Source organism: Carassius auratus, chromosome 28, assembly GCF_003368295.1.
Source record: "Carassius auratus strain Wakin chromosome 28, ASM336829v1, whole genome shotgun sequence".
NCBI classification, from domain to species: domain Eukaryota; kingdom Metazoa; phylum Chordata; class Actinopteri; order Cypriniformes; family Cyprinidae; genus Carassius; species Carassius auratus.
Window position 1 is genome coordinate 22,267,943 of NC_039270.1, and position 23,903 is coordinate 22,291,845.

At 38.4% G+C, this 23,903-nt stretch overlaps 3 protein-coding genes across 8 annotated transcripts; 1 reads left to right on the top strand and 2 right to left on the bottom strand.

The window, feature by feature from the left end:
* The first annotated feature begins 538 nt into the window (after positions 1 to 538).
* LOC113047200 (zona pellucida sperm-binding protein 3-like) lies at positions 539 to 2,430 on the top strand. Its single transcript, XM_026208523.1, has 8 exons — positions 539 to 1,144; positions 1,215 to 1,336; positions 1,406 to 1,509; positions 1,578 to 1,755; positions 1,821 to 1,938; positions 2,004 to 2,089; positions 2,161 to 2,249; positions 2,320 to 2,430. The coding sequence occupies exons 1-8, from the start codon at positions 575 to 577 to the stop codon at positions 2,385 to 2,387; spliced, it is 1,335 nt and encodes a 444-aa protein (XP_026064308.1). The 5' UTR covers positions 539 to 574; the 3' UTR covers positions 2,388 to 2,430.
* Positions 2,431 to 12,581: 10,151 nt separating this feature from the next.
* LOC113047205 (troponin T, slow skeletal muscle-like) lies at positions 12,582 to 19,549 on the bottom strand. 6 transcript variants are annotated; one of them, XM_026208534.1, is made up of 15 exons: positions 19,369 to 19,549; positions 17,974 to 18,006; positions 17,827 to 17,840; positions 17,383 to 17,415; positions 16,437 to 16,463; positions 15,975 to 15,989; positions 15,368 to 15,389; positions 15,222 to 15,282; positions 14,417 to 14,533; positions 14,242 to 14,319; positions 14,004 to 14,117; positions 13,821 to 13,930; positions 13,574 to 13,664; positions 13,340 to 13,380; positions 12,582 to 12,705 (listed from the first exon to the last, which is right to left on the bottom strand). In XM_026208534.1, exons 2-15 carry the CDS (start codon positions 17,997 to 17,999, stop codon positions 12,660 to 12,662), a joined length of 795 nt encoding a protein of 264 aa, XP_026064319.1. In that variant the 5' UTR covers positions 18,000 to 18,006; positions 19,369 to 19,549; the 3' UTR covers positions 12,582 to 12,659. The 6 variants fall into 6 exon arrangements, with proteins under 6 accessions (XP_026064319.1, XP_026064317.1, XP_026064318.1 ...); XM_026208532.1 differs by having other exon boundaries at positions 15,975 to 15,992; XM_026208533.1 differs by having other exon boundaries at positions 17,383 to 17,418.
* Positions 19,550 to 20,601: 1,052 nt separating this feature from the next.
* LOC113047395 (PIH1 domain-containing protein 1-like) lies at positions 20,602 to 23,674 on the bottom strand. The gene is made up of 5 exons (XM_026208748.1): positions 23,665 to 23,674; positions 22,723 to 22,819; positions 21,083 to 21,161; positions 20,853 to 20,996; positions 20,602 to 20,738 (listed from the first exon to the last, which is right to left on the bottom strand). The coding sequence occupies exons 1-5, from the start codon at positions 23,672 to 23,674 to the stop codon at positions 20,691 to 20,693; spliced, it is 378 nt and encodes a 125-aa protein (XP_026064533.1). The 3' UTR covers positions 20,602 to 20,690.
* Positions 23,675 to 23,903: the final 229 nt, after the last annotated feature.

The following is a 23,903-nucleotide window of genomic DNA, read 5'->3' on the forward strand; positions in this document are numbered from 1 at the left end:
GTTTTAATGTGTTTTGTTCTTAATGTCCATTAACGGGGTTTCTTTCAGCATGCAGTAGTTTCAGCTGAATGAAGGAAGTCTACCGTAAATCCACACACACTGATCAACCTAGTCATAAAACAATGGGAAGGAGGAGAAAACATTTTAGTGAATCTACAATAAAACTGTGACTGTGTACAACTACAACCTGACTGTGTAGAAACACAATGATCTTTATTATTTTGAAAACTCTAGTGTACAGTTCTGTCTGTGATCATGTTTCTGAATGAATAAAAAGAGGACACAAAACGGCTTAGATGTTGGTTGTGTTTCAGAGAATTTATGTCATTTTTATATTTAAAGTAAACAATCATTTAGTATAGCTTCTAATACAACATGTCCTTAAATGGGGCATAGTTTATTTTGAGTAAAGAGAAATAAATGGTTTTCACCTGTGACAAATTGATTGAGTAAATTAGCTGGTATAGAGGAAAATGATGCTTGTCACGAGAGAGGCGGAGCCATCCTGATTTTCAGCTGAATAAATTTGGATGGTGGAGCTCTAATGCATTATTGAACTGCAAGCTGAACAACAATGGGGTTTGGGCAAGTTGGATTTGGATTGGTGTTCCTTTTTGTGCTGGGATTTTCTGAAGCACAGTGGAGTCCCAGCGAGAGAAGTGATTGGACCCCAGGTGACTTTATGCCTAGGGCAAAAGTTCAGAAGACCGACTCTAGGATGCCTCAAATTCCCAAGAAACATGGCCCCAGTAAACCTGCATCTGCCCCACAAAGATTTCCTGTCCAAGCACTAGCCAAGAGTGACTTTAGGAGGCCTTCTCAAGATGTTTTTGGTGTTCAGTCAAAAGAACAGATGCTGGGTCCAGTGACAAAACTGACATGGCAGTTTCCAAGCCTCCCAGAAGAACCACAGCAGCCAGTCATCCCTTTTGATCCGCGTCATTTTGTCCCTCCCAACAGCGTAGCGGCTCAGTGTAGAGAGGGTTCCATATATGTGGAAGTCAAGAAAGACTTCTTTGGGATTGGGAAGCTAGTGAGCTCCTCTGCTCTTACACTGGGAGGCTGTACTGCAACTGGAGAAGACCCTTCTGCTCAAGTTCTTGTCTTTGAGTCTGGATTGCATGGATGTGGCAGTGCAGTGATGGTGAGGTTTCAATTGTTCCCTTTCTGTGGCTTGGAGTGTTTTGTGACTAACAGGACTCGTCTATCTTCAGGTGACTAACGATGAGCTTGTCTACACCTTCAAACTTCTCCACAGCCCTCAAGAGGCTTCACTTGGTGTTCCTATTGTTCGGAGCATTAGTGCAGTGGTTGGAATCGAGTGTCACTATTCAAGGTGAGGTCAGGGTTCAAGGCTGCTGATGTACTGAAGTCAGGGTAAGGTGATAGTTTGACTCCCTTGCAGAAAGCATAATGTGAGCAGCGATTCCTTAGTGCCCCGTTGGGTCCCATATACCTCTATGGAAGCTGCAGAGGAGGTCTTCGTCTTCTCCCTCAAGCTCATGACTGGTTGGTGTACCAAATGCTCTTGTAACCATCCAGTGCTTGTGAACCTGTTCTAAAAGTTGTCTTTGTAGATGACTGGAGATTCGAGAGGCCTTCTAACCAATACTTCCTGGGTGACATCATAAATCTTGAAGCATCTGTGCTTTCATACAGCCATGTTCCCATCCGTGTGTTTATGGACAGCTGTGTGGCTACAATAGTCCCTGATGTCACATCTGTCCCCAGATACTCCTTTATTGAGAACAATGGGTAAGTGGTGCACCTCATATCTCCCACACTAGGTGCATTGCAGTTTAACTTGGTTCCTTTCCCAGGTGCCTGGTTGATGCCAAGCTCACAGGCTCCAGATCTCACTTCATTCCTCGAACTCAAGGTGACAAGTTGCAGCTTCAGCTAGAGGCTTTCAGGTTCCAGCAACCAGACAGTGGACTGGTATGTGACCGGTGCAATGCTTTAGATGATGTGCTATCATGATCTACAAATGATGGTCTCTGCAGGTTTACATCACCTGCATGGTGAAGGTGGCCGTAGCAACAACGACTCCAAATCCTGAACAGAAAGCTTGTTCCTTCTCTGCTAATGGGTATGATCCCCCACCTCCTAAAGTGTACAGGTGACTGAGGAAGTGCTTTTAACTTAAGGGTGTCTTGTCAGTTGGGTGTCTGCAGATGGTTCTGACCAAGTGTGTGGCTGCTGTGACTCCACGTGTAGTAACCGAAGAGGAAGTGACCAGCCCCATAAAGGTCAGATTAGTTTAGGTTGACCTTATTCTTTTTATGCACCGCTTTTTCTAACTGCTTGTTTTTTCCTCAGATCTGTGGTGGGATAAATCCTCTGTTGGGCCCATCAGTGTTAAGGAATCTGGCCATGGCCAAAAATAACTGGAAGTGCTGTGACTTTATTAAAATGATCTTAATGGATTGTACATGTGTCTTGCGCTTGCTTTTCTCTTTAAATCTACAATTTGAATCAGTTATGTGGCTTTGCTGGCACTCCCATATGAGCCAAACTGCTTGTGACCACTGTCAAGTTTACCATCTTGAGTGTCTTATAAAGGGGTCCTATTAAGTGGGGGGTGAAAGTGACTTGACCTTCCAAGTATGGTAACCATACTCAAAATTTGTGCATTTCATCCAAATTGAATACACCTGGTGCAGTGGCCAGCCATTTATGCTGCAGCGCCTGGGGAGCATTTGGGGGTTTGGTGACTTGCTCAAGGGCACATAAGTCGTGGTATTGCCGGCCTGAGATTCAAACCCACCTCCCTGGGGTTAGGAGTCAAAATCTCTAAACACTAGGCCATTACTTCCCCTATTAGACTCCTGTACATAGTCTTGATTTTGTTTTGGAGGTTTACAAGAGCAGGATCTCACACTTGCCCAGACTTGCATGAACCAATCAAATGGTTCCTGTATCAAAAGGCCCACATTGTGAAACGCAAAGTGTGCTGTGACTGGATGTGGAATTATCGATGTTCCTGCTCCTTAATAGAGGAGCAGATTCAGTGAGCGCTTGAGGTGACGTGGAACGACGATTCCATCTCCTCTAAAGCGATACTAAACTCTAGTGGAAATGCAAACCATGGTTCGTCTTACGGAGCGCTTTTTTTTTTTTTTTTTTTTTTACAAAGCTTAAAAATAAAACCAATAAGATGTTTGGTTTAACATTTTTAATTGTGGGGATTAAGAATTAACGGAAAAAAAGCAATGGTCTGCTTGAGTATAAAATGTTTTCAAACTGTTCCTGGAGCCTCCCCGGTGGTATATTTCTTTTTATGAGACACTCACTGATTAAGTTGAGTACTCCACTAATCATCTAATGAGTTCATTCAGCTGAGAAACTCCAAAAATAAAACTTCTTGTTGGTGATAAAAAAAATTGCTATAGGGTTTAGGCAAGCAGTATTTGGAAAGTTATTGGTGTTTACTGGTTCATCTGAAGCACAATGGCAAGATAGATCAATGCAAAACAATTTAATGTTTAAGCTTCAACAGCATTGAACCAGGATTTCTCAGAGTCCAACAAAATCTGCTAATAACAGTACTGTATTAGCACCACAAAGGTTTGCTATCCAGAGACAAGCCATGATTGACTTTGGAAAGCCTTCTCAACATATTTTTGGTGTTCAGTCAAAAGAACTGCTGCTGGATCCAGTGGCAAAAGTGACATGGTGCTTTCCAAGGCTTCCAGAAGAACCGTAGCAGCAACACACTCCTTTTGAGTTGTGCCATCCTGTCCCTGCCAACAGTGAAGCAGCTCAGTGTGGAGAGGCTTCAATATCTGGAGGTGATGGAAGACATCTTTGGGACCACATGACGGCTAACACCCTCTGCTTATAGACTGGGAGGCTGTACTGCAACTGGAGAAGATCCTTCTACTCAAGTGCTCATCTTTGAGTCTAAACTGCATGGATGTGACGGCACACCAACAGTGATGCTATGTTGTTCTTGTTTTCTGGGTGTTTGTAGGTTTCTCTGAGCAACACCTAACCCCTACACTCAAAAAAATGGATTTGTGGCACTGTTCGTTTTACACAGTTATGTTTTGTTAAAAAGACACAAATATATTTGGTTTTCCGCCAAAACACAATTGTATTGTGCTTAATCGACTTAAACTGTTTCATTTTCAATTTTACTTAATTATCAATCGTTAAACTAACGTAAAGTGTTTAATTTCGTAATTCAAAAAAAACCGGAAGTGACGATTTCCAACGCATCTGATGACGGCGCGAAGGAGAGCAAGAGGTACCAGTCAGGTAAGAAAATCTAAAGTTTTTTTGTGTTAAGTCAAAGTCTTTAATTTCTCTTAGAGTTCCTGTTTTGGGGTGCTTTTGTTTTGCAGTCTTGTATTGTGTAATCGGTTTACTGCACCGTTTATCTGCTCTTATCATCTGATCGTGGGTGTATCTCTCTATTAGTTTTATTGGATCTTAGTGCTGCGTTTGACACAATTGACCACAACATTCTTTTGCATAGACTTGAACACTTTGTTGGCATCAGTGGAAGTGCATTAGCATGGTTTAAATCGTACTTATATGACCGCCATCAGTTCGTAGCAGTGAATGAAGATGTATCATATCGATCACAAGTGCAGTATGGAGTACCTCAAGGCTCAGTACTAGGGCCGCTACTCTTCACGCTTTATATGTTACCCTTGGGAGATATCATCAGGAAACATGGTGTTAGCTTTCACTGTTATGCTGACGATACGCAGCTCTATATTTCCTCGCAGCCCGGTGAAACACACCAATTTGAAAAACTAATGGAATGAATAGTCGATATAAAAATTGGATGACGAGTAATTTCTTACTGCTAAATTCAGAAAAAACAGAGGTGTTAATCATAGGGCCTAAAAACTCTGCTTGTAATAACCTAGAACACTGTCTAAGACTTGATGGTTGCTCTGTCAATTCTTCGTCATCAGTTAGGAACCTAGGTGTGCTACTTGATCGCAATCTTTCCTTAGAAAGCCACGTTTCTAGCATTTGTAAAACTGCATTTTTCCATCTCAAAAATATATCTAAATTACGGCCTATGCTCTCAATGTCAAATGCAGAAATGTTAATCCATGCATTTATGACTTCAAGGTTAGACTATTGTAATGCTTTATTGGGTGGTTGTTCTGCACGCTTGGTAAACAAACTACAGCTAGTCCAAAATGCAGCAGCAAGAGTTCTTACTAGAACCAGGAAGTATGACCACATTAGCCCGGTCCTGTCCACACTGCACTGGCTCCCTATGAAACATCGTCTAGATTTTAAAATATTGCTTATTACTTATAAAGCCCTGAATGGTTTAGCACCTCAGTATTTGAATGAGCTCCTTTTACATTATACTCCTCTACGTCCGCTACGTTCTCAAAACTCAGGCAATTTGATAATACCTAGAATATAAAAATCAACTGCGGGCGGCAGATCCTTTTCCTATTTGGCGCCTAAACTCTAGAATAACCTACCTAACATTGTTCGGGAGGCAGACACACTCTTGCAGTTTAAATCTAGATTAAAGACCCATCTCTTTAACCTGGCATACACATAACATACTAATATGTTTTTAATATCCAAATCCGTTAAAGGATTTTTAGGCTGCATTAATTAGGTAAACCGGAATCGGAAACACTTCACATAACACCGTACTTTCTACATCATTAGAAGAATGGCATCTACGCTAATATTTGTCTGTTTCTCTCTTGTTTCGAGGTCACCGTGGCCACCAGATCCAGTCTGTGTCCAGATCAGAGGGTCACTGCAGTCACCCGGATCCAGTACGTATCCAGACCAGATGGTGGATCAGCACCTAGAAAGGACCTCTACTGCCCTGAAAGACAGCGGAGACCAGGACAACTGGAACACCCAGATACAGATCCCCTGTAAAGACCTTGTCTCAGAGGACCACCAGGACAAGACCACAGGAAACAGATGATTCTTCTGCACAATCTGACTTTGCTGCAGCCTGGAACTGAACTACTGTTTTCGTCTGGTCAGAGGAGAACTGGCCCCCCAACTGAGCCTGGTTTCTCCCAAGGTTTTTTTTCTCCATTCTGTCACCGATGGAGTTTCGGTTCCTTGCCGCTGTCGCCTCTGGCTTGCTTAGTTGGGGTCACTTCATCTACAGCGATATCATTGACTTGATTGCAAATAAAAACAGACACTATTTCAACTGAACAGAGATGACATAACTGAATTCAATGATGAACTGCCTTTAACTATCATTTTGCATTATTGAGACACTGTTTTCCAAATGAATGTTGTTACCCATCTCTTTAACCTGGCATACACATAACATACTAATATGCTTTTAATATCCCAAATCCGTTAAAGGATTTTTAGGCTGCATTAATTAGGTAAACCGGAACCGGAAACACTTCACATAACACCGTACTTTCTACATCATTAGAAGAATGGCATCTACGCTAATATTTGTCTGTTTCTCTCTTGTTTCGAGGTCACCGTGGCCACCAGATCCAGTCTGTGTCCAGATCAGAGGGTCACTGGCAGTCACCCGGATCCAGTACGTATCCAGACCAGATGGTGGATCAGCACCTAGAAAGGACCTCTACTGCCCTGAAAGACAGCGGAGACCAGGACAACTAGAGCCCCAGATACAGATCCCCTGTAAAGACCTTGTCTCAGAGGACCACCAGGACAAGACCACAGGAAACAGATGATTCTTCTGCACAATCTGACTTTGCTGCAGCCTGGAACTGAACTACTGGTTTCGTCTGGTCAGAGGAGAACTGGCCCCCCAACTGAGCCTGGTTTCTCCCAAGTTTTTTTTTCTCCATTCTGTCACCGATGGAGTTTCGGTTCCTTGCCGCTGTCGCCTCTGGCTTGCTTAGTTGGGGTCACTTCATCTACAGCGATATCATTGACTTGATTGCAAATAAAAACAGACACTATTTCAACTGAACAGAGATGACATAACTGAATTCAATGATGAACTGCCTTTAACTATCATTTTGCATTATTGAGAGACTGTTTTCCAAATGAATGTTGTTCAGTGCTTTGACACAATGTATTTTGCACTATATAAATAAAGGTGATTGATTGATTGATTAATAGATGATTTTGAGCGGTTGGGAGATGTGAAAGCACACGACTCTCTGTAAATTATTGACTTGAGTATATATATAACGTTACACTAGGGCTGAAACAATTACCCGACATTATCGACAACGTCGATGATAAAAATAAAAAAAAGCCAGCAAATGTTTTTGAGTAACGTTAGTGGTATGATCTCGTATGCCTAATGTGAAAGCCTCCAATAATGCGGTTTGACCAGTGTGGCGCTATAGCGCAAGATTGTAATACACTCTCCTGATTCAATTCAAAAGAAGAAGATAGCACTTCAGTTTGAGGCAAACCCAGGGGGCAAGGAACTCGACCGGAAGTTGAAGTCGGGTGGGGGCTGCCATCTTGTAGCAGAACTTCACTTGCGTTAGCATTCCGATTGACTCCCATTCATTTTGCCGTCACTTTGACAGCGAATAACTTTACATCTGAGGCGTTTAAAGTCTCCGTTTGTCCATTATTTATTTCTAAAGATACACGACAATGTATAAAGGGCTCCATTACCTTCTATGTTACATTATGGCCCCGTATAAACAGTTTTTGTAAAAAATAGGCTAACGATTGCGTCATAACCACTAGGCTCTCTGTCGCATTACCGTACAGACAGGAGGAGAAACTCGCAGGCAATTAACTTAATATGGCTTACTGGCGTTACATTTTAAAATACTATACAAAATAATTAATCAGAATACTTACTCCTGTTCACTCACACCAAAGAACTCCCTGCTCAAGCTCGCCGTCTCTGCAAGATTAATGATGGCAGTTTGCACGCACAGCTACTAGAAGGTTTACATCTGTCAGACAGGTTGCTGACGTCGTCAAGCTTCGTTTGAGTCTGCGCGTCAGAAACGGAAGTGCTAAAAAACGCTAAAAATGGGCTTCATTTGTCTCAATTGAGTTCCAATGGGGTCGCTGTGTCCATTTCTTTTACTGTCTATGGGCAAACTGATCTGATCCGAACCTTGGATGAATATGTAAATATATACTGCACGCCTTCTTCTCAATAACTGCATAAACACAACAAAAACTGACCGCGATGTAAAAGCAGCTCTTAAGAACATATTTGATTACAGCGATGTGGATGTTTGCACGAACTCTGAGATGTTAAGAGGCAGAATTATTTGTCATTCAGCTACTTCCTCCTATAGCTAATCAAATGGTGAATAGGAGTTTCTCTCTTATCTCATTTTGTGTGCAAAATATATTTATTTGTATAAATTAATTGTATATTAGTAATACATAATGACTTTCAAAAGCGGAAGTAATTACCTTTATTTGTTAGAATATGTATATTTTAACTAATTGCAAAAGATAAATAATCAATAAATGTCTAACCATGAGATGTTGACCGAGTTTGGAGACCCCTGGCTTAGCACAGTGAAAGTATTTGAAGCTTTGTTTATGAACATGGCGGTATGGTCAATGACTTTAAACCGGACACTACTCTGAGCTGTTCACATTATACAAATGCTCCAGATATGTAATCAGGTTCACCCTTTTGGAATGGTAAACATGACACTATTCATCACTCACACAAATAAATCACTTAATATTTTGATAATTGAATTGTTTTTTGCTGTTAAACCTTTTTTTTTTTTTTTTTTTTTAACACACTTCATGTGTTTACAGATTTGTGCAGAATTTGAGACATCCAGAATTACCTTAGGCCCATCAGAATCAACAATCTTTGCCAAACTGGATCTACACTACAAAACTTATGAAGATGTTTGCATACTGAAGAAGAGTCCTTGGACAAACACTAAAACCCTCTTGGTGCCCACTACACAGGTAAGAACAACTGCACTCAACACAACCTTGTATTAAAACGTTATTCTCTCACTGGCCACTGGAAATTGACAAAAGACAGATTCCCAAGAACCTTGATTAGCTGGTTCAGGTGTGTTTAAAAGGCTAGGTCACCCAAAAATAAACATGCCATTAATTACTCACCCTCATGTAGATTTAGTCTGAGCACGCGGACACACTTACCAATCGCGTATTTTAAGCAAAAACGTCCGGTTTCTGATTGATGGCGGGTCAACCGATGCATCCCTAATATTTTTATGAAAATGCGAGAGATTTCTGAACCTCCGTAAAGGCTGCAATGCAACTGAAATGTTCCCAGAGTCATAGTAAGGATATCAGTAAAACAGTTCATGTGACATCAATGCTTCAACCACACTTTTACAAAGCTACAAGAATTTTTTTGTACAAAGAAAACAAAAATAGCGATTTTATTCAACAACTCTTCTCCAAATCACATATGCCGCCATTATGGAGAGTAACAAGAGGCATGAACATTGCTTTCCTCTGCGTGTAATCAAGGCTCAGTGCATGCGTGTTCTAGGTCAGCAGCACCATGCGCATTAATTCTTTACGTGCTGTTGATAATGGTGGAAGATGCGATTTGGAGAAGAATTGTTGAATAAAGTCGCTGTTTTGATTTTGTTTGCACAAAAAAGTAGTCTTGTAGCTTTGTAAAATTATGGTTGAACCACTGATGTCACGTGGGCTGTTCTACTGATCTCCTTACTATGTTTCTGGGTCTGGGAACATTCCAGTTCTGTTGCTTACCGTACAGGGTCCAGATGTGTCTACCATTTTCCACTGTAATGTTTGTTAGAATCCCATCTTGACTGCTTGCCTGTATTTCCCATAAGAAGATGAATGACTGACTTTTTTTCATTTAATTTTAGAAAGAAAAAAAATGCTTTGTTGAAGTGAGTAACTTTAAATAGGAAATATAGCTGATTTTAAGAAAAAGAATATTAGTAGCTACTGATGTTGCCGGTTAGTTGTTCTTACTTCATCTGTCTAGTTTTATCTGTTCAGAATAAATGAACTTTTTCCATTTGTCACCTTTTATGTATTAATTCAAATTTGTCTTGCACTTCTCAGCTCGAGGGTTGGATATCTCATCTATCCATACAGCTGTGAACTATGATGTAGCACGAGACATTGACACACATACACATCGAATTGGTAGAACAGGTCGTGCAGGAGAGAAGGGTTTAGCTTACACTCTGCTCACCTCTAAAGACACTTCATTTGCTGGTGACTTGGTTAGAAATTTAGAGGGAGCAAACCAGAGTGTTTCAAAGGAGCTGATGGACCTGGCAATGCAGGTAAAACAATGACCTGGAAACATCACGCGCCCTTACCATTACCATCCCATGGACAGTAGAGCCGCACAATTAATCAATTTCCTAATCACAATCACAATTATGGATGCCACAATTACATTATTGTTCAAAGTGGCAATTAATCGTTGAAAGTCCACTTATGTTATTCTGACTGCTTCAGATGCATTTTTTTCTGCATGTTAGAAAGGGTTTTTCCAATGTTTTAGCATAAGTATATAACTGTAATAGCATTCCTATTTTTATATAATTTAAAGAAGAAACCAATCCGATGTATATTTGACATTTGAGGCTTAATACTATAGAAAAGCACATCTTATTTAATATAAAAAAAAGCATGCAGTTGCATCAATGGCATAAACATCATTCAATGTAAATTGTGATAATCGTAATGAATAATCGCTATTACAATTTGAAGGGAATAAACGACAATTTTTAATTTTTTCGTAATCGTGCAGCCCTAATGGGCAGGTTGACATAAACATCATGGTTAGTGATGTCTCAATTCTGGGAAGAGGCTTGTTGTGGTTCATACCAGTCCTTAAACAGTGATTTCTTTGGATTAAACTTTGAGGATTATTTATGCTCTAACTCAGTTTTCAACCTGTGGTCCGCGGTGGTTATTGCAGGTGGGCCGCCAATTACTATTATAAGAAATAATATTGTTAATATATGTAAAAATGTCTAAGTCATAACATAACATAACATCATTTCATATATATATATATATATAATTAAATAACAAAATAAATATTAAACTGTAAATATGCTTCCACTATTCAAGCTCGCTGATTGGTTTAAGAATAAACCACCAATATCTTAGATATTTTTGCTGCATATGCTACAGAACAACAAATTCAAACATGCATAAATGGCTGTTGTGTTTCCTCCTGACAGCTTGCTCCAGTGACTATCTACCCTCTGCCGAGCTCTGCCTGGATCTGGTTTTCCCGTTTTGCTGAGCGGTGCTAGCCCGAGTTATTTTCTGTTCATTTCCAGTCCATTCTAGGGCTGTGCGATTAATAGAAATCGTCATTAAATCACGATTTGAGCGTGCCCGATTTCTAAATCCTGACCTCCCGTAGTATGCTATCCGATCCAATCAGAATGCATTGCGCCTAGCGTGAGAACAGAACAGACTGGCCATATGCCTAACTTTAGGTTCACACACTGTTTGTGATGCGCCTTTTTTCCGAGCCCATGTAAATGGATCAGAGCAATTCACACTGCACGGGGTAAAAGGCTAGAAATAAAAACCTGTGAAAATTATTAGATGTCTAACACATGAACATAGAGAGAATTGTGAGTGCACAGGACGCAGTTTAAGTGAGAGGAGACACTTTTTAAGTGCGCAGAGCAGTGTGTATCTGAGCAAGTACGTCTGGTTTTGTGACAGCGCAAAGGAAATCTGCGTGCGAACAGAGAGATTTGTGCTTGTGCATTATTTAAATGTGCTTTCACGTTATATTTATTAGTTCTTGCTGCTGACTGCATACACATACACTGCAAACTCCTGAGGCACCGCTACAATTAATGAGCTCTATGAACAATGCATGGCAAAAACATTTTTTTTGCTTAAGTCTTTAGCTACATTTTGTTACATCTTTACTATAGTCATAATTTTGACTTATGTCTGTTCTAGAGACGTTACAACTTTTTGATAAATCTCTAATTAGTTTTCTTTTGGAAATATGCTTCAAATTAATAATGAATGCATTTATGACTGTAAAAGCATATCGGTGTGTCAAATTTGATTCTTTTTTTTTGTTCAAATCGCACATCCCTAGTTCATTCAATAAATACAGTTAACAATCTAACTTCTGAGTAATTAGTTATTAACCCAACAATAGAGGGGTCAGTTAATTTTTTGAAGTGGGCCGCGCAAACATTTGTGTGTGGTTGTGTGGGCCGCGAGCTGAAAAAGGTTGGGAACCAAAAACTGCAATACACATCTTTGACGATTAAACTTGCATTTTATCATAAATATTGGCTGAAAGCTACAGCATAATGGCAGTTTGTATGACAGAGGTGAACATGCAAAATCCTCCCTAATACAACCTGTTCTAGACACAACGTATTTCCTCAGCACACATTCCTCTTCCCTTTAGGGGGGAATTAGTTTCTGATGCATTAGAAGTCTGCTTTGCAAAGAATAAATGATGATTCAGATGCATTCTTTTCATTTACATTTATTAATTTAGCGGACACTTTTTTTCAAAGTGCCTTACGAATGGAAATAATACAGAAGTGATTCATCTAATCCAAGCACATCAGATCTGAGAGGAGTTTTGAATACATGCAGAAATATATATATATATATATATATATATATATATATATATATATATATATATATATAAAAATCTTTTTTTTTTGCCGAGGCTGTGAAATTGTAGTCAAAAGTAAAAGCATCCCATGGTGTCTTTTCATTATTTTCCCAATTTCTTATTTCCAGCGACCTCCAACCTTTCCTTTTCCATGGCCTTTTTTGCTGTGATAAAGAGAGAGATGACACAAAAGCATAACTGAGACAGATTTCTATGGCCTTTTTTTTTTTTAATTGACAAATTCACTGAAGAAAAATGCTTAAGAAATAAGGTTTGGTTGGTCCAAAATGACAAATTCTGTCATCATTTACTCCAAATCCTACATGATTTCTTTCTTCTGTGAAACACAAACGATGATTTGCTTTCACTTTCACTTTTAAAATTGATCGTGTTCAGCAAGAATGGCAGAAGAGGGAAGGGCAAGGCCTGTGAATGCCCCGTGCACCTTGCCGCCGCCACTTTTGTATACATCTGTGATGTCTCCAATTATATAGACTCACACTATGATTTTAGCCAGGCTGAGAATGTCAAAAATATGAGCTCATTTCAAACATATGAACTCATATTGTTTTCATTTGACTTCTTGCAATGAGGCGCATGTTTCTGAGTGAGTTGTTTGAGCTGTGTTTAGACTTGAATGTCTGATGTGCGTGTTCCTCATTTAGTGTATGACTGTAGAATATGAGTTGTTCTTGATAACCATTTACAAAGCTGGCAAGTGAATGTATCCAAGTGTTACAAAATCAGATAAAACTTAAAAAAAACAAAATATCTGCTAATTAACTTATTGTGACTTACAACTTTTGAGCGTGAGAGATCCTGTTCAGCAGAACGACAATCTGTTGAGGAAGCAACGTTCAGATAAATACGGCACATTTTTTCCACTCTGTTTTCCTCTAATTCAACCGAGCACTGATTAGTATTCGCCAAAACAAACACAGACATCTTTAATACTGGATAATCCTCCATTAGTTCCCAACAATTTGATCTAACAAACTCTTAGATCTCTCTCAGCGAATCAAATCACCACACCTCATACTTCTGTTTCTTCATTTGATCCAAGAGGTCAAACTTCTCTGACTCCAGCTGGTAAATCCAGTTCCACATATCCTGAGCTCGTTCCCTGTTTTGTGGTAGTAAGAAACAGATACCTGTCAGGTTTTAATAGACAGCTATCCTTGGGGGGGGGGGAGCACACTTTTCATTGAAAAATTAAACATCCTGTGCACAGACTGAATAACACATATGACTCTAGTTGGATTTGTATGTGGGTGTTAACCTCAACCCATCCTCTCGCAGATTTTCGATGCCAAGAGGAGAGCGTCTCTCTGAAAGAGTCTTTCTCTTGATCTCCCGTCCAGTAAGACGCTTCCCCCGTTTCTGCTCTGCCTACAACACAGAAATGCATATGTACTGTACAAGCATTATTAATGTACGACGTATGGTGAGAAGAGTAAGTTACCTTGGCTAAGAAGCCACCAAAGTTTGCCCCCATATTGGACAAAACCTTCTTCTTCTTGGCATCGTCTTCTGCTCTCTTCTTAGCCTCCTCATCCTCTTTCCTCTGACGCTCTTCCTGATTAGAGAGTGTAGATAATACATTTCACATCGACTTTATCCCGCAGGTGCTTTGTATTAAATTCCACATATGACTCAGAGAGCCTGAATTCATTAAGTTTTACGTTTCATTACTGATTTACCGCAATCCTAGTCTGTCGGTCTCTTTCTTTCTCTGCTCTGAACCGCTGCTGCTCTGCTCTTTCTGACCGCCGCCGCTCCTGAGGACCGATTGGCCGATAATTAATGCAAAACAAAGATAACATTGAGTACAGAAAGGTTTTTGAAAAAACTGAAATGATCAAGATCAGGAATTACAATTCTCTCCTTGAGACCGATCAGTTCTTCCTCCTCTTTCTTCCTCTGCTCAAAGTGGACCTCAATTAAAGTCTGCAACTCCAGAAGGTCCTTCTCCATCCTTTTTCTGTGAATATCCTGACAGAGGAAATTATATAGATTTTCATCAAGTCTAAACAGCTTAAAACACACAATAGTATGTTTTATGTCTTTATTGAACACACCATAAAAACCATTTACTCTACCATGTGTTGTCAAATTTTACTCAATATTATGTAATAATGGTGACTGTTTTAATGATTATTTAAATATTAAAAGTCTTAATATAGGCTATAAGTCTTAGGTGCCCCCTAACAGACAAGTGCTTTCCTTTGGGCACTGCCAATGAACTAGAACAAACATTGGGTCACTTCCAAGAATATGTCATGGATGGCATATACAAGTAGGATGAATGGCCATGACGACAGCTGCATCTAGGGAGTGAGGATGAGAACAAGGCTGAAATGGAAAATGGTTCAAACTGGAAGGAATCTACGATTAGAAAGTAAACCAAAATGAGAACAAATTAATTGTAAAAAAGACTGATAAGAATGAGGTATAAATATAGGTGTCTGAACAGATAAAGACATGCGGCGGCCGTCATCTCGGCTTTGTTCCTGTGTTCAACAAAAGTCTTATTTTGGCATCTGAAGCTCCGTTTCTTGAGATTTGATTTACGACTTTGAAAAGACCATTGTTTGTTCCACAACACATGGTGGAAAAAAAGTGACCCCTGCATATTCTCAGACTGAACTGGATTTAAATACTGCAATGAATTGGCACTTACATCGAAATCAACCCGGTCACCCTCTGGAATCTTTGGAGGGGCAATTTGTGGAGCCATGGGCCTGTGTGAAAGAGAGGAGTCATCAATCAGTGCAAGAAGACATTAGGAAAATGCAGAGCATGCTTGTGAAGAGTCTGAACACTTACTTGGGCCGGGGTCTTTCTTCCTCTGCAATAGGGTTCAAATGAACAGGGAAAAAAGAAACAAGGACATTTATTTTTCAAATGTAGTCATAAAACGTTCTTCGTCAATTCCCTGTCTTCCTGTCCATATTGTATTCCCTTGTCATATTGTATGTTTTTTTGTGTATGTATGGACAGGTTGATGGCTAATTTCGCTGGTACTTGTGACTAGCGACAATACAGGGCTACTACTAAAACCCTTCCTATTCACAAACAGCTAGACAATTATCCACTAGTCTTGCTGACTTTTGCGGGGCATCATACTGAATTACAGGTTGTATGAAATGTTTTTCTGCCTCCTTTTGACATTTTCCCATTTTAAAAATATCTGGAAATTCTTTTAAATAAAGCTGGTCCCTCTGATTCAAAACAAGACTAAAGGACACAGCTGTCACAGGGTTCCTTTAAGAACTTATTTATTACAGTTCATATAATATTTTGGGTTTGGAAAAAACATTAGTCTGGCGAGTAACACAAAAGAGTTGCAAAAATTGAATTGGATTTTTAGAGCCTCTTCCCACTAACTCTAAAAACAGATTTAAAGTAAGTATTTTCTACCAAAATCCCTCACCTTCTTCCTGAGTGTCTTCTGATGAAAAGAATACAAGAACATTAACAACAAAGAACAATGGATGACATGGAAAAAATGGTGATTAAATGAGTAGATAAGCAGATATTTGACAAATGATGATGTGTGAAAAAAATACTGTTCAGACATAATGCAAATCTCCAATCCAATTTCCTATTGTTTGATTGGACATGCAAGCTACTCTTGCTCTCATTTCATTAGAAAACCAAATGTAATGTGCTCCACAGTGTGCAGTCAAATGTTTACAAAAACTTACCATATATTCACAAACATGCATTGCACGTCTAAAATGAAGAGTTATATATTTTTTTATTACTGACTAAATGATTTATTAAATATGACAGCCCTTACACACAATACTAAACATGCATGTTACGTTACAGTCTTCCCTACTGTTAATATTTTACATGCCATTCTGCTGATGCATGTCTTTGTATCAAGTACCTTGATATTCTGTATAGTCCTGCTGCTCTGTAATATAGATTCAACAAATAAACATGAAAACAAATCAAACATATCAATTTCTTTAACAAATACAGAGAATCTTGGCAATCAGTCCTCAGTAATCCTTATCTGTCTTTGTTTGCCGTCCTCTTGCTCTGTTTCTGTCCATCTTTTAAATAGGATAAAGAAGTATATATTTTGATCGAATGTAGATTTTGATTTTTTTTACATCAATATATTAATTTACTATGTTTCTATTGCCCTATTATTATAATAATAATAATTATATAATAATGAATAATGATTTTTTTAATTAATGAATTATTGCTAATTATTGATTTATGTAGAAACAATATATTTTATGTTTTTGTGCATTAATTATATATATTTTTTCTTTAATTGAGAGCATATAGACTCAATTATGTCATTCGTAGCGCTTCTTTGCAGTGGGTGAGTACCAAAGACTTTTTTTTTTTTTTGCTTTTTTTTTCTTCCCTGACTCTCTGGTTTGTGGAGACTTCTTTGCAGAATCACCAGGAAGTCCACTGTTAACAAGATTGTTTAGGCCCATCGCTTCAACAGAAGCATATATTGGTTAATCAGCCTATAGCTCAGAACCCAAATATTGAACTATACTGGTTTTGTCCATTTCCATCAGCTCGATGGATTAGCTGACCAGTTATGAACATAATCAGTGGAAATAATCCCAAAACAGTGTGATGAGCCTACTTCCGGCCATTTGACTTTGTGCTGAATTTTACAGCTACTGCATCACTTTCACACGATTTCAGCTGGTGTTACATTCAGTCAACGTTTTTCTTGAGTAAAATGACTGCATTACATACCATCTCATATTCTCATTTCCATTTATTTTTGTATAGCCTATTATTTTCTTATCGACTTTAAAGAGACATTGTTTTGAACCCTTGATGAGGTATTATTTTACCTGCTTCTGCATCATCTGCAGCCTCCTCCTCCTCTGCTTCTCACAAATAAACAAACCACAATGACAAGATGATAAAAGAAAAGGAAAACACAAGTGAATATCAATTCTGTGTCCAAGAGAGCACGTGGGGACAATCAGGAGAGATTATGAGTATGTACTGTATAAAGTGTGTGCAAAGGATTATGTAAGTGCACACCATTTGTTAGGAATGCACACCAACAGCAACATGAGATCAGTCTGTATTAATAACCCTTCCAGGAAAAGGCATTGTAAATAGCCTAAGCACCCAATCAGACTCATGCATAGCTCCATGAAACCAACTGAAGCATTGGCCTCCAGAGGCATCTATAACTGGCCTCTGGGTACACATTATTCCAAGGATTTACTGATAATCACTAAAGCTAACCCCCACCCCCCACCCTCCCAAAAACACATTCTACTTACCCTCTGCTTGTTCACTAAGAGGCCATTTAGGAAAATAAAGAACAAGAAAAAAAGTGTAGAGTAAAAGAGTAAAAATCACATTAATTAAATGTAATGCTTTATTAGTCTGATAAACAGTATTAATAGAAAAAAAGAAGCATTACTCACTCATATTCCTCTTCTACATCAGACATGGTGAAACTGGATAAGAGAAGGAGGAAGAGAGAGCAAGAGTGAGACAGACAGTACAAGGGAAAATAGCAGGTCCACATAGCTTAACATTTCGTGATAGCTTTAGAAAGAGGATGAGAGAGCTGGAGAGAGTGACAAAGCCAAAGTAGCATCAGATCTAAATTGTTCCATTGTCCCAAAGTGCTGACATCTGATTGAATGCTTCATATGAGGACTGATGAGGTGAGAACAGGTGGGAACGCACAGACAAAGACAGGGTCAGACACGTTTTCTGAAACTTTCTTCATTCGGCTCTTCCATTACTACAGTTTCATACATGTTCATTTCTCATTTTGCTCTCTGAGAACAAGAAGCACCTAGTTCTGTTTTGCACAACTGTCCATTAAGTGGACAAGGCAGAAAATTGCTGTGAACCTGGCCTTGCTTGTTTTCCCAAACTGGAACTTTTGGATTTGATTGCAGGAATTGCAGTAAATGACTGTCATTGTTTAACTGCAGTCATTAGTATTCCACTGTCAGGTGTCATCAGTGTCCTATCATAACTGCTATTTGAAACAATTTTATAGCTGCATTGTCATCGCCAGAGAGAATTTATGAGGCATGTAGCTGTCACCACCCCTCTTGTACTTTACTGTCTCTTGACAAATGCCTGCAAGCACATGAGCTGCCCATCTAAAACCAGCATCCTTTCAACAGTTCACGCTGCTGCTACTTTGCTAATGAGATTCTCAGCATCTAAAGAGCACGGGTCTGGCAAATTCTGCACGAAAGGATCAAATTACAAGCAGAAGATGCCCCTCGCTCTGGATCGACCCAAGTAATGATAGACACAAGAGTCAATAGGATGAGAAAGTGGCTGACCGAGAGGGCGTTTGAGGGGCAAGTAAGGTTATGGGAGGTCATAGCGACATTAATCACAAAATTCTGACAGGTTAATTTTAGCCAAGGACGCATGGGGAGATAATATGAGTTATGGCGAATCTTTATTCCTCTGAAAGTGAATTTTATTCATAGTATCATAAGTCCATTTAGTCTAGGACATAATCAAAATCTACACAAATCAGTGCAGACTACAATAGGCAGTTATGCCAGGAAGATGTTTGCAGGTTATGACCATTATTGGTGAACTACATACTGTTCTGCCTTTAGTTACTTTATTAAAGCAATTTTTGAGTCCTACATAACCACACATCTGGTACAGGACACTAAAACACAATAATGGATAACTAACATTATTATGCTATAATTGCATACAAGAACTTAAATTCAACAGACCTTCTGAATAATACTGAAAATGCAATAACTTTTATCCAGATTGAAAGAAATGACTGAAAATGCAATTGTTTGAGAAGTTACAAAAAAGACTATTACCTTTTGGTGATGGTAGGATGGGTTCACAGTGGAACAAATACTGGCACACAAAGGATGGAAGGAGATGTCCCTGTGAATTATGAGAGTTTTGTAATGCGGGACAATGGCTCGTTTTTATATGAGGACAGGGACAGATGGAGGGTGTTAGCAGCTATGGCACAGGACCATGGATGGATTAGAAATGAACCCAGGACAGAAAGATGACCACTGCAAGGGATTAGATGAGGCAGTGGGAATGACCTCACATAACAAACACAGGGATATAAAAAGAGATAGAAAAAACAAAACAAAACAAAGGCACAGTTGGGAACAAAAATAGCACAGGGGATTTAGACACAATTCTTCCCAGAAGACAAATTTATTTTCTATTTGACACAATGTAAAATAAGGTAATGGCTAAGACAACTTAGGTAAATGGATGGGCTCCCATTTCTCGTAGGTATTGGTCAGGGATATAAATGAAAGCTTTGTTTGTTCTTCTACCTATTTTTTAATTCAGATAATTATCCAAAATTCTAACCCTTCAGATAGCTGATTGAAGTTCCAGTAAATGGGAAAGTTGCATATGCAGGTAGGTCAAAGGCAACAAGCGTGCATGCACAATTGTTGCCTTGTTGGGAAATGTCTTGGCCTTTGTTGGCTGAATGGCAATACAACAGACTTTAATAGATTATGGTTCAGTTATTTTGTTGTAAAAGGAAATATTTAACCAGCAGATTACAATAACTTTGATGCAGTCATTTCTTGAATTAATATTTGGTTCATAGTCCTTCCTGTGTCTGTTAAGGTTGCTCACAATTACATGGACATTTATTCCAATCAACGCCAGCTCAGTGGTTCTCCAGCTCTGTTTAAAAATAGAGTTTATCTAGACTCTGACGTAAAGCCATACTTCAAGAATACTAACATTTCTCCCATGTGTCTTCACTAGAACATGCAGCGTTTGCCTCTGTTTACATTGCATTGGGCTTTAATCAAAACACCAACAAAGTTCTTCAAATTTTCTGTGGGACTGCTCCAAACATTGAACCTTGGCACTCATCAGAGCACTGAATGTCATTCAACAAACTCTCTCATAACAGCCATTCTTCTCTCTTTGCGGTTTAAAGAACCCAGTTCTATAATAATCCCTGGCAGAAAGTAGAAGGGCAACAAAACAGACGTTGTCAGAAATGTATCTCTCTAAAAAAAAAATGTAATTATAACATTTTGTAATTTGGTTACATATTCAAACTTTTTATAAGTTACCAATTAAATCTTCTTGAGCAATACCCATAACATCTTCTGTATACAAAATGAAGTTTATCATGAAATAATAGCCTTTAAATAGTTTTCATGAAGACACCAGCTGGCATGGTCACTGTGAGCATCTGAAAAGAAAATAGGAAAAGGCTGTATGAGACATACTGCAAATCCACACCAGCACTAATATAATGGGTCAAAGAGTGGTCATTGTGTAGCATAAAAAAAAAAAAAACTCTCACTTGTGTGTTTGTGTTGAACTGGGCAAAACTGTTTACTTGATCAGTAAACAGGGGAAAGAAAATATCCAAGTGGAGTAGAGAAGGTTGAGCAATCAGCACTAGTCTGTCTTCTCCCAAATCCAGAACAAGAGAGCGAGAAGATGTCTAGTGTAGAAGACAGCAAAACCTATAATCTCCTTCTTTGTGTTAAAGTACTTGAATATAGTCCAAACCAGGCCTTCATTACTCACCACTCCACGAAGTAGGATCTCTTTGAACAGATGCTCTGCATTTCCACATAGGGACTCCACTAATAAACTGAACTCTGGACTGAGTTAATGAAGTACAATAAAGGCATAAATTATTAAGTTGCAGGTAAAGGCCTGCCTCACAATAACCAATTATATATCACACAGAGTATAACTCATCTCTGGGTTGTTAACCATAAGTGACAGCAAAACCTGAAAGGGACAGACTAAACAATTTACAAATGCATAAAAAAACCTTCATTTAAACATTCTGTTTGGTTGATAAAGGCAGAGTCTGATACCTTGTTCAGAGAACAAAGCGATTAGAGGAATTCCAGTTATAGCTACTCCGCAGGTCAACATTCGGAATGGGATCAGGTGCTCAAAAGAACAATGAGCACACACAGACAACTCAATCACTAATCACATGACACATACACACAGTAACAGACAGGCAAAGTGTCACTCATAACTAGGAACAGGTCCAGACAGAATGTGTCAATGATTTTTGAACAAATTTGGCAGCATTCCATGAAAGCTATTTCATTTTAGTAAAATGTGTAAACATAGTAAGTATAAAAATCTTATTGGTAGTTAAAAGCATAAAATTTAGACAAAATATTAAAGGACCAAACACACAAGGGGCTTGCAGTGTGAGATAATTATTATCTATGATGGAATTTTTCAATGGCCGAACTATAAATATACCACTTATGCACTAATAGACAATGATGAATAACATAAAAATAAGTCAAGTTTAGAAAACCTTCAGGCACACCTACAGTAGTTGGTGCCAAGTATGAGCAATGTTTCATTTTGTTAAAATGCTGTATAACCCAACTTGTTTGAACACTGCCAGAGGGCCTTCTGTTGTAAGAAAGCTATAACTGAAAACTTTGCTGTTCAGAAGGCTTTAAAGGGGCAGTTACAAGCATTTAATAATGAGTATGAAAAAAATGAAAATCTGATTCCTTTTGAGTATTTTTAATACATTAAGCCATTTCCCCTAATCAGGGCCATCCTTAGCTGACGGGGGGTCCGGTGCAGGGTAAGGAGCGGGGCTTCCCGTCGATCCATTTGTGATCTTTGGGGTGCTTAAAACCCAGCACAATGGATAGAGCACCAAGTGGACAAAAGTGAAGTCCAGCAGTTTTGTAGCATTACAAATATTTTTTGGAAATAAATAAAAATGATAAACTGAAGTAGGCTTGTTGCCAAAACATTTGATTGTCAATTGCTCCATTGCAAAATTAAAATAGATTTTCAAGTCATTAAAAAGAAACAGCGAGTGTGGATCCTTTATCTGAAAGGGGGGGGAAATAACTCTTGTTTATACAAAGTCAGATGATATTTTTCAATGGCTGATGTCTATACAGATATATAGAAAATGGAAAAATAAAACATTTTACACAAATTTACTTAAAATTCATGTAGAAACTGAACTCACAAAATGTTTACTTGTCTACTGACAGAGCTGTTTAGACATTGGTATTAACATGTAGTTCTATTCTGAAAAACATCTGAATTTTCTGAAACAGTTCAACTGCTGATTCCAGTACATTAGGCTTCATAATGAGTATTATTTGTTTTCCTTAGCACCGGCCCAATCAACTCAAAGAGACTCATTTTAAAGAAGAACTCACTTTGAGTTAATTTCCTGGATAAATGACTTGCTCTTGGTATGAACATTTTGTTCCACTATGGAGCCCATGAACTTCCTGTTCTTCAAAATTTTTACATCTGGAGAAAAAAAAAGAAAAGAAAAAGAAAATGATTGGATCAATGAACATGGTATGAAGAGGGACTTTCTGAACTAAACACATGCAGAGTATGATCGGAAATTAATGGTGGCTAGGGGGGAAAATGCCCCCAAAATTCCAAATTTGAAAAATTGAGTTGAGCTTATGAATGCAATGTCCAGTCAGAAGTAATTTTTTTCCACCAGAGTTATACAGTGCACACACTCATTGACTGAATGCTCATCATCATAAGATGCATTTTGGAGTGTAGACAGCAAAAATGCAAATCTCACTTTATTTCATTTATTCCCAGTTTGACTAACCATTTAGTTTTTCATGCTACTGAAACAAATCAATGTGACATTTAGATTTTCTAATCTGTTAAATTAAATAAATTCATGAACAGTTCTTAGTTTTTGTCTGTAGCCAGAATATGACATGCTTCAGTCAAATTTTGTGTAAATACAAACATGAGCAGTCTGTGTAAATGAATTAAATTTGTAAAATTTAGCTTCAGCTCCAACTCTCAGTGTAAAGATGTTTATATATGTATATATATATATATATATATATATATATATATATATATATGTATGTATGTATGTATGTATGTATGTATGTATATATATATATATATATATATATATATATATATATATATATATATATATATATATATATACACACAATTGGTAACAGTCTATAGTCTATGTGATTATTGAAGTAACTGGTTAAATTTAAGTAGCTTACATATCACACAGTGACAAAGCACACAGATAAATTTAATGTAATAAAAAACTGGCCTCACAAAACTAAAAAAAAAGTCCACTTTTGTATGCGGCTCACCAAGACTCATGGGCACTCTGTAACTGGTCGGGTCCTCTTACTCCAGTAGCTCTTACACGAGGGCTTCCTGGGACAGATGAGGAGGGGGCAGCACCATCTCTGACTCATAGATGTTCAGAAAGACCTTCTTTTTGTCTGACATTGAGGAGGTCTTCACGCACATGCCTGGCATAAAGAGGATAAATTACTTCAGGTTTCACTAATGGTCCTTACCAGTCCTGATAAAATGTTTGTAAAAT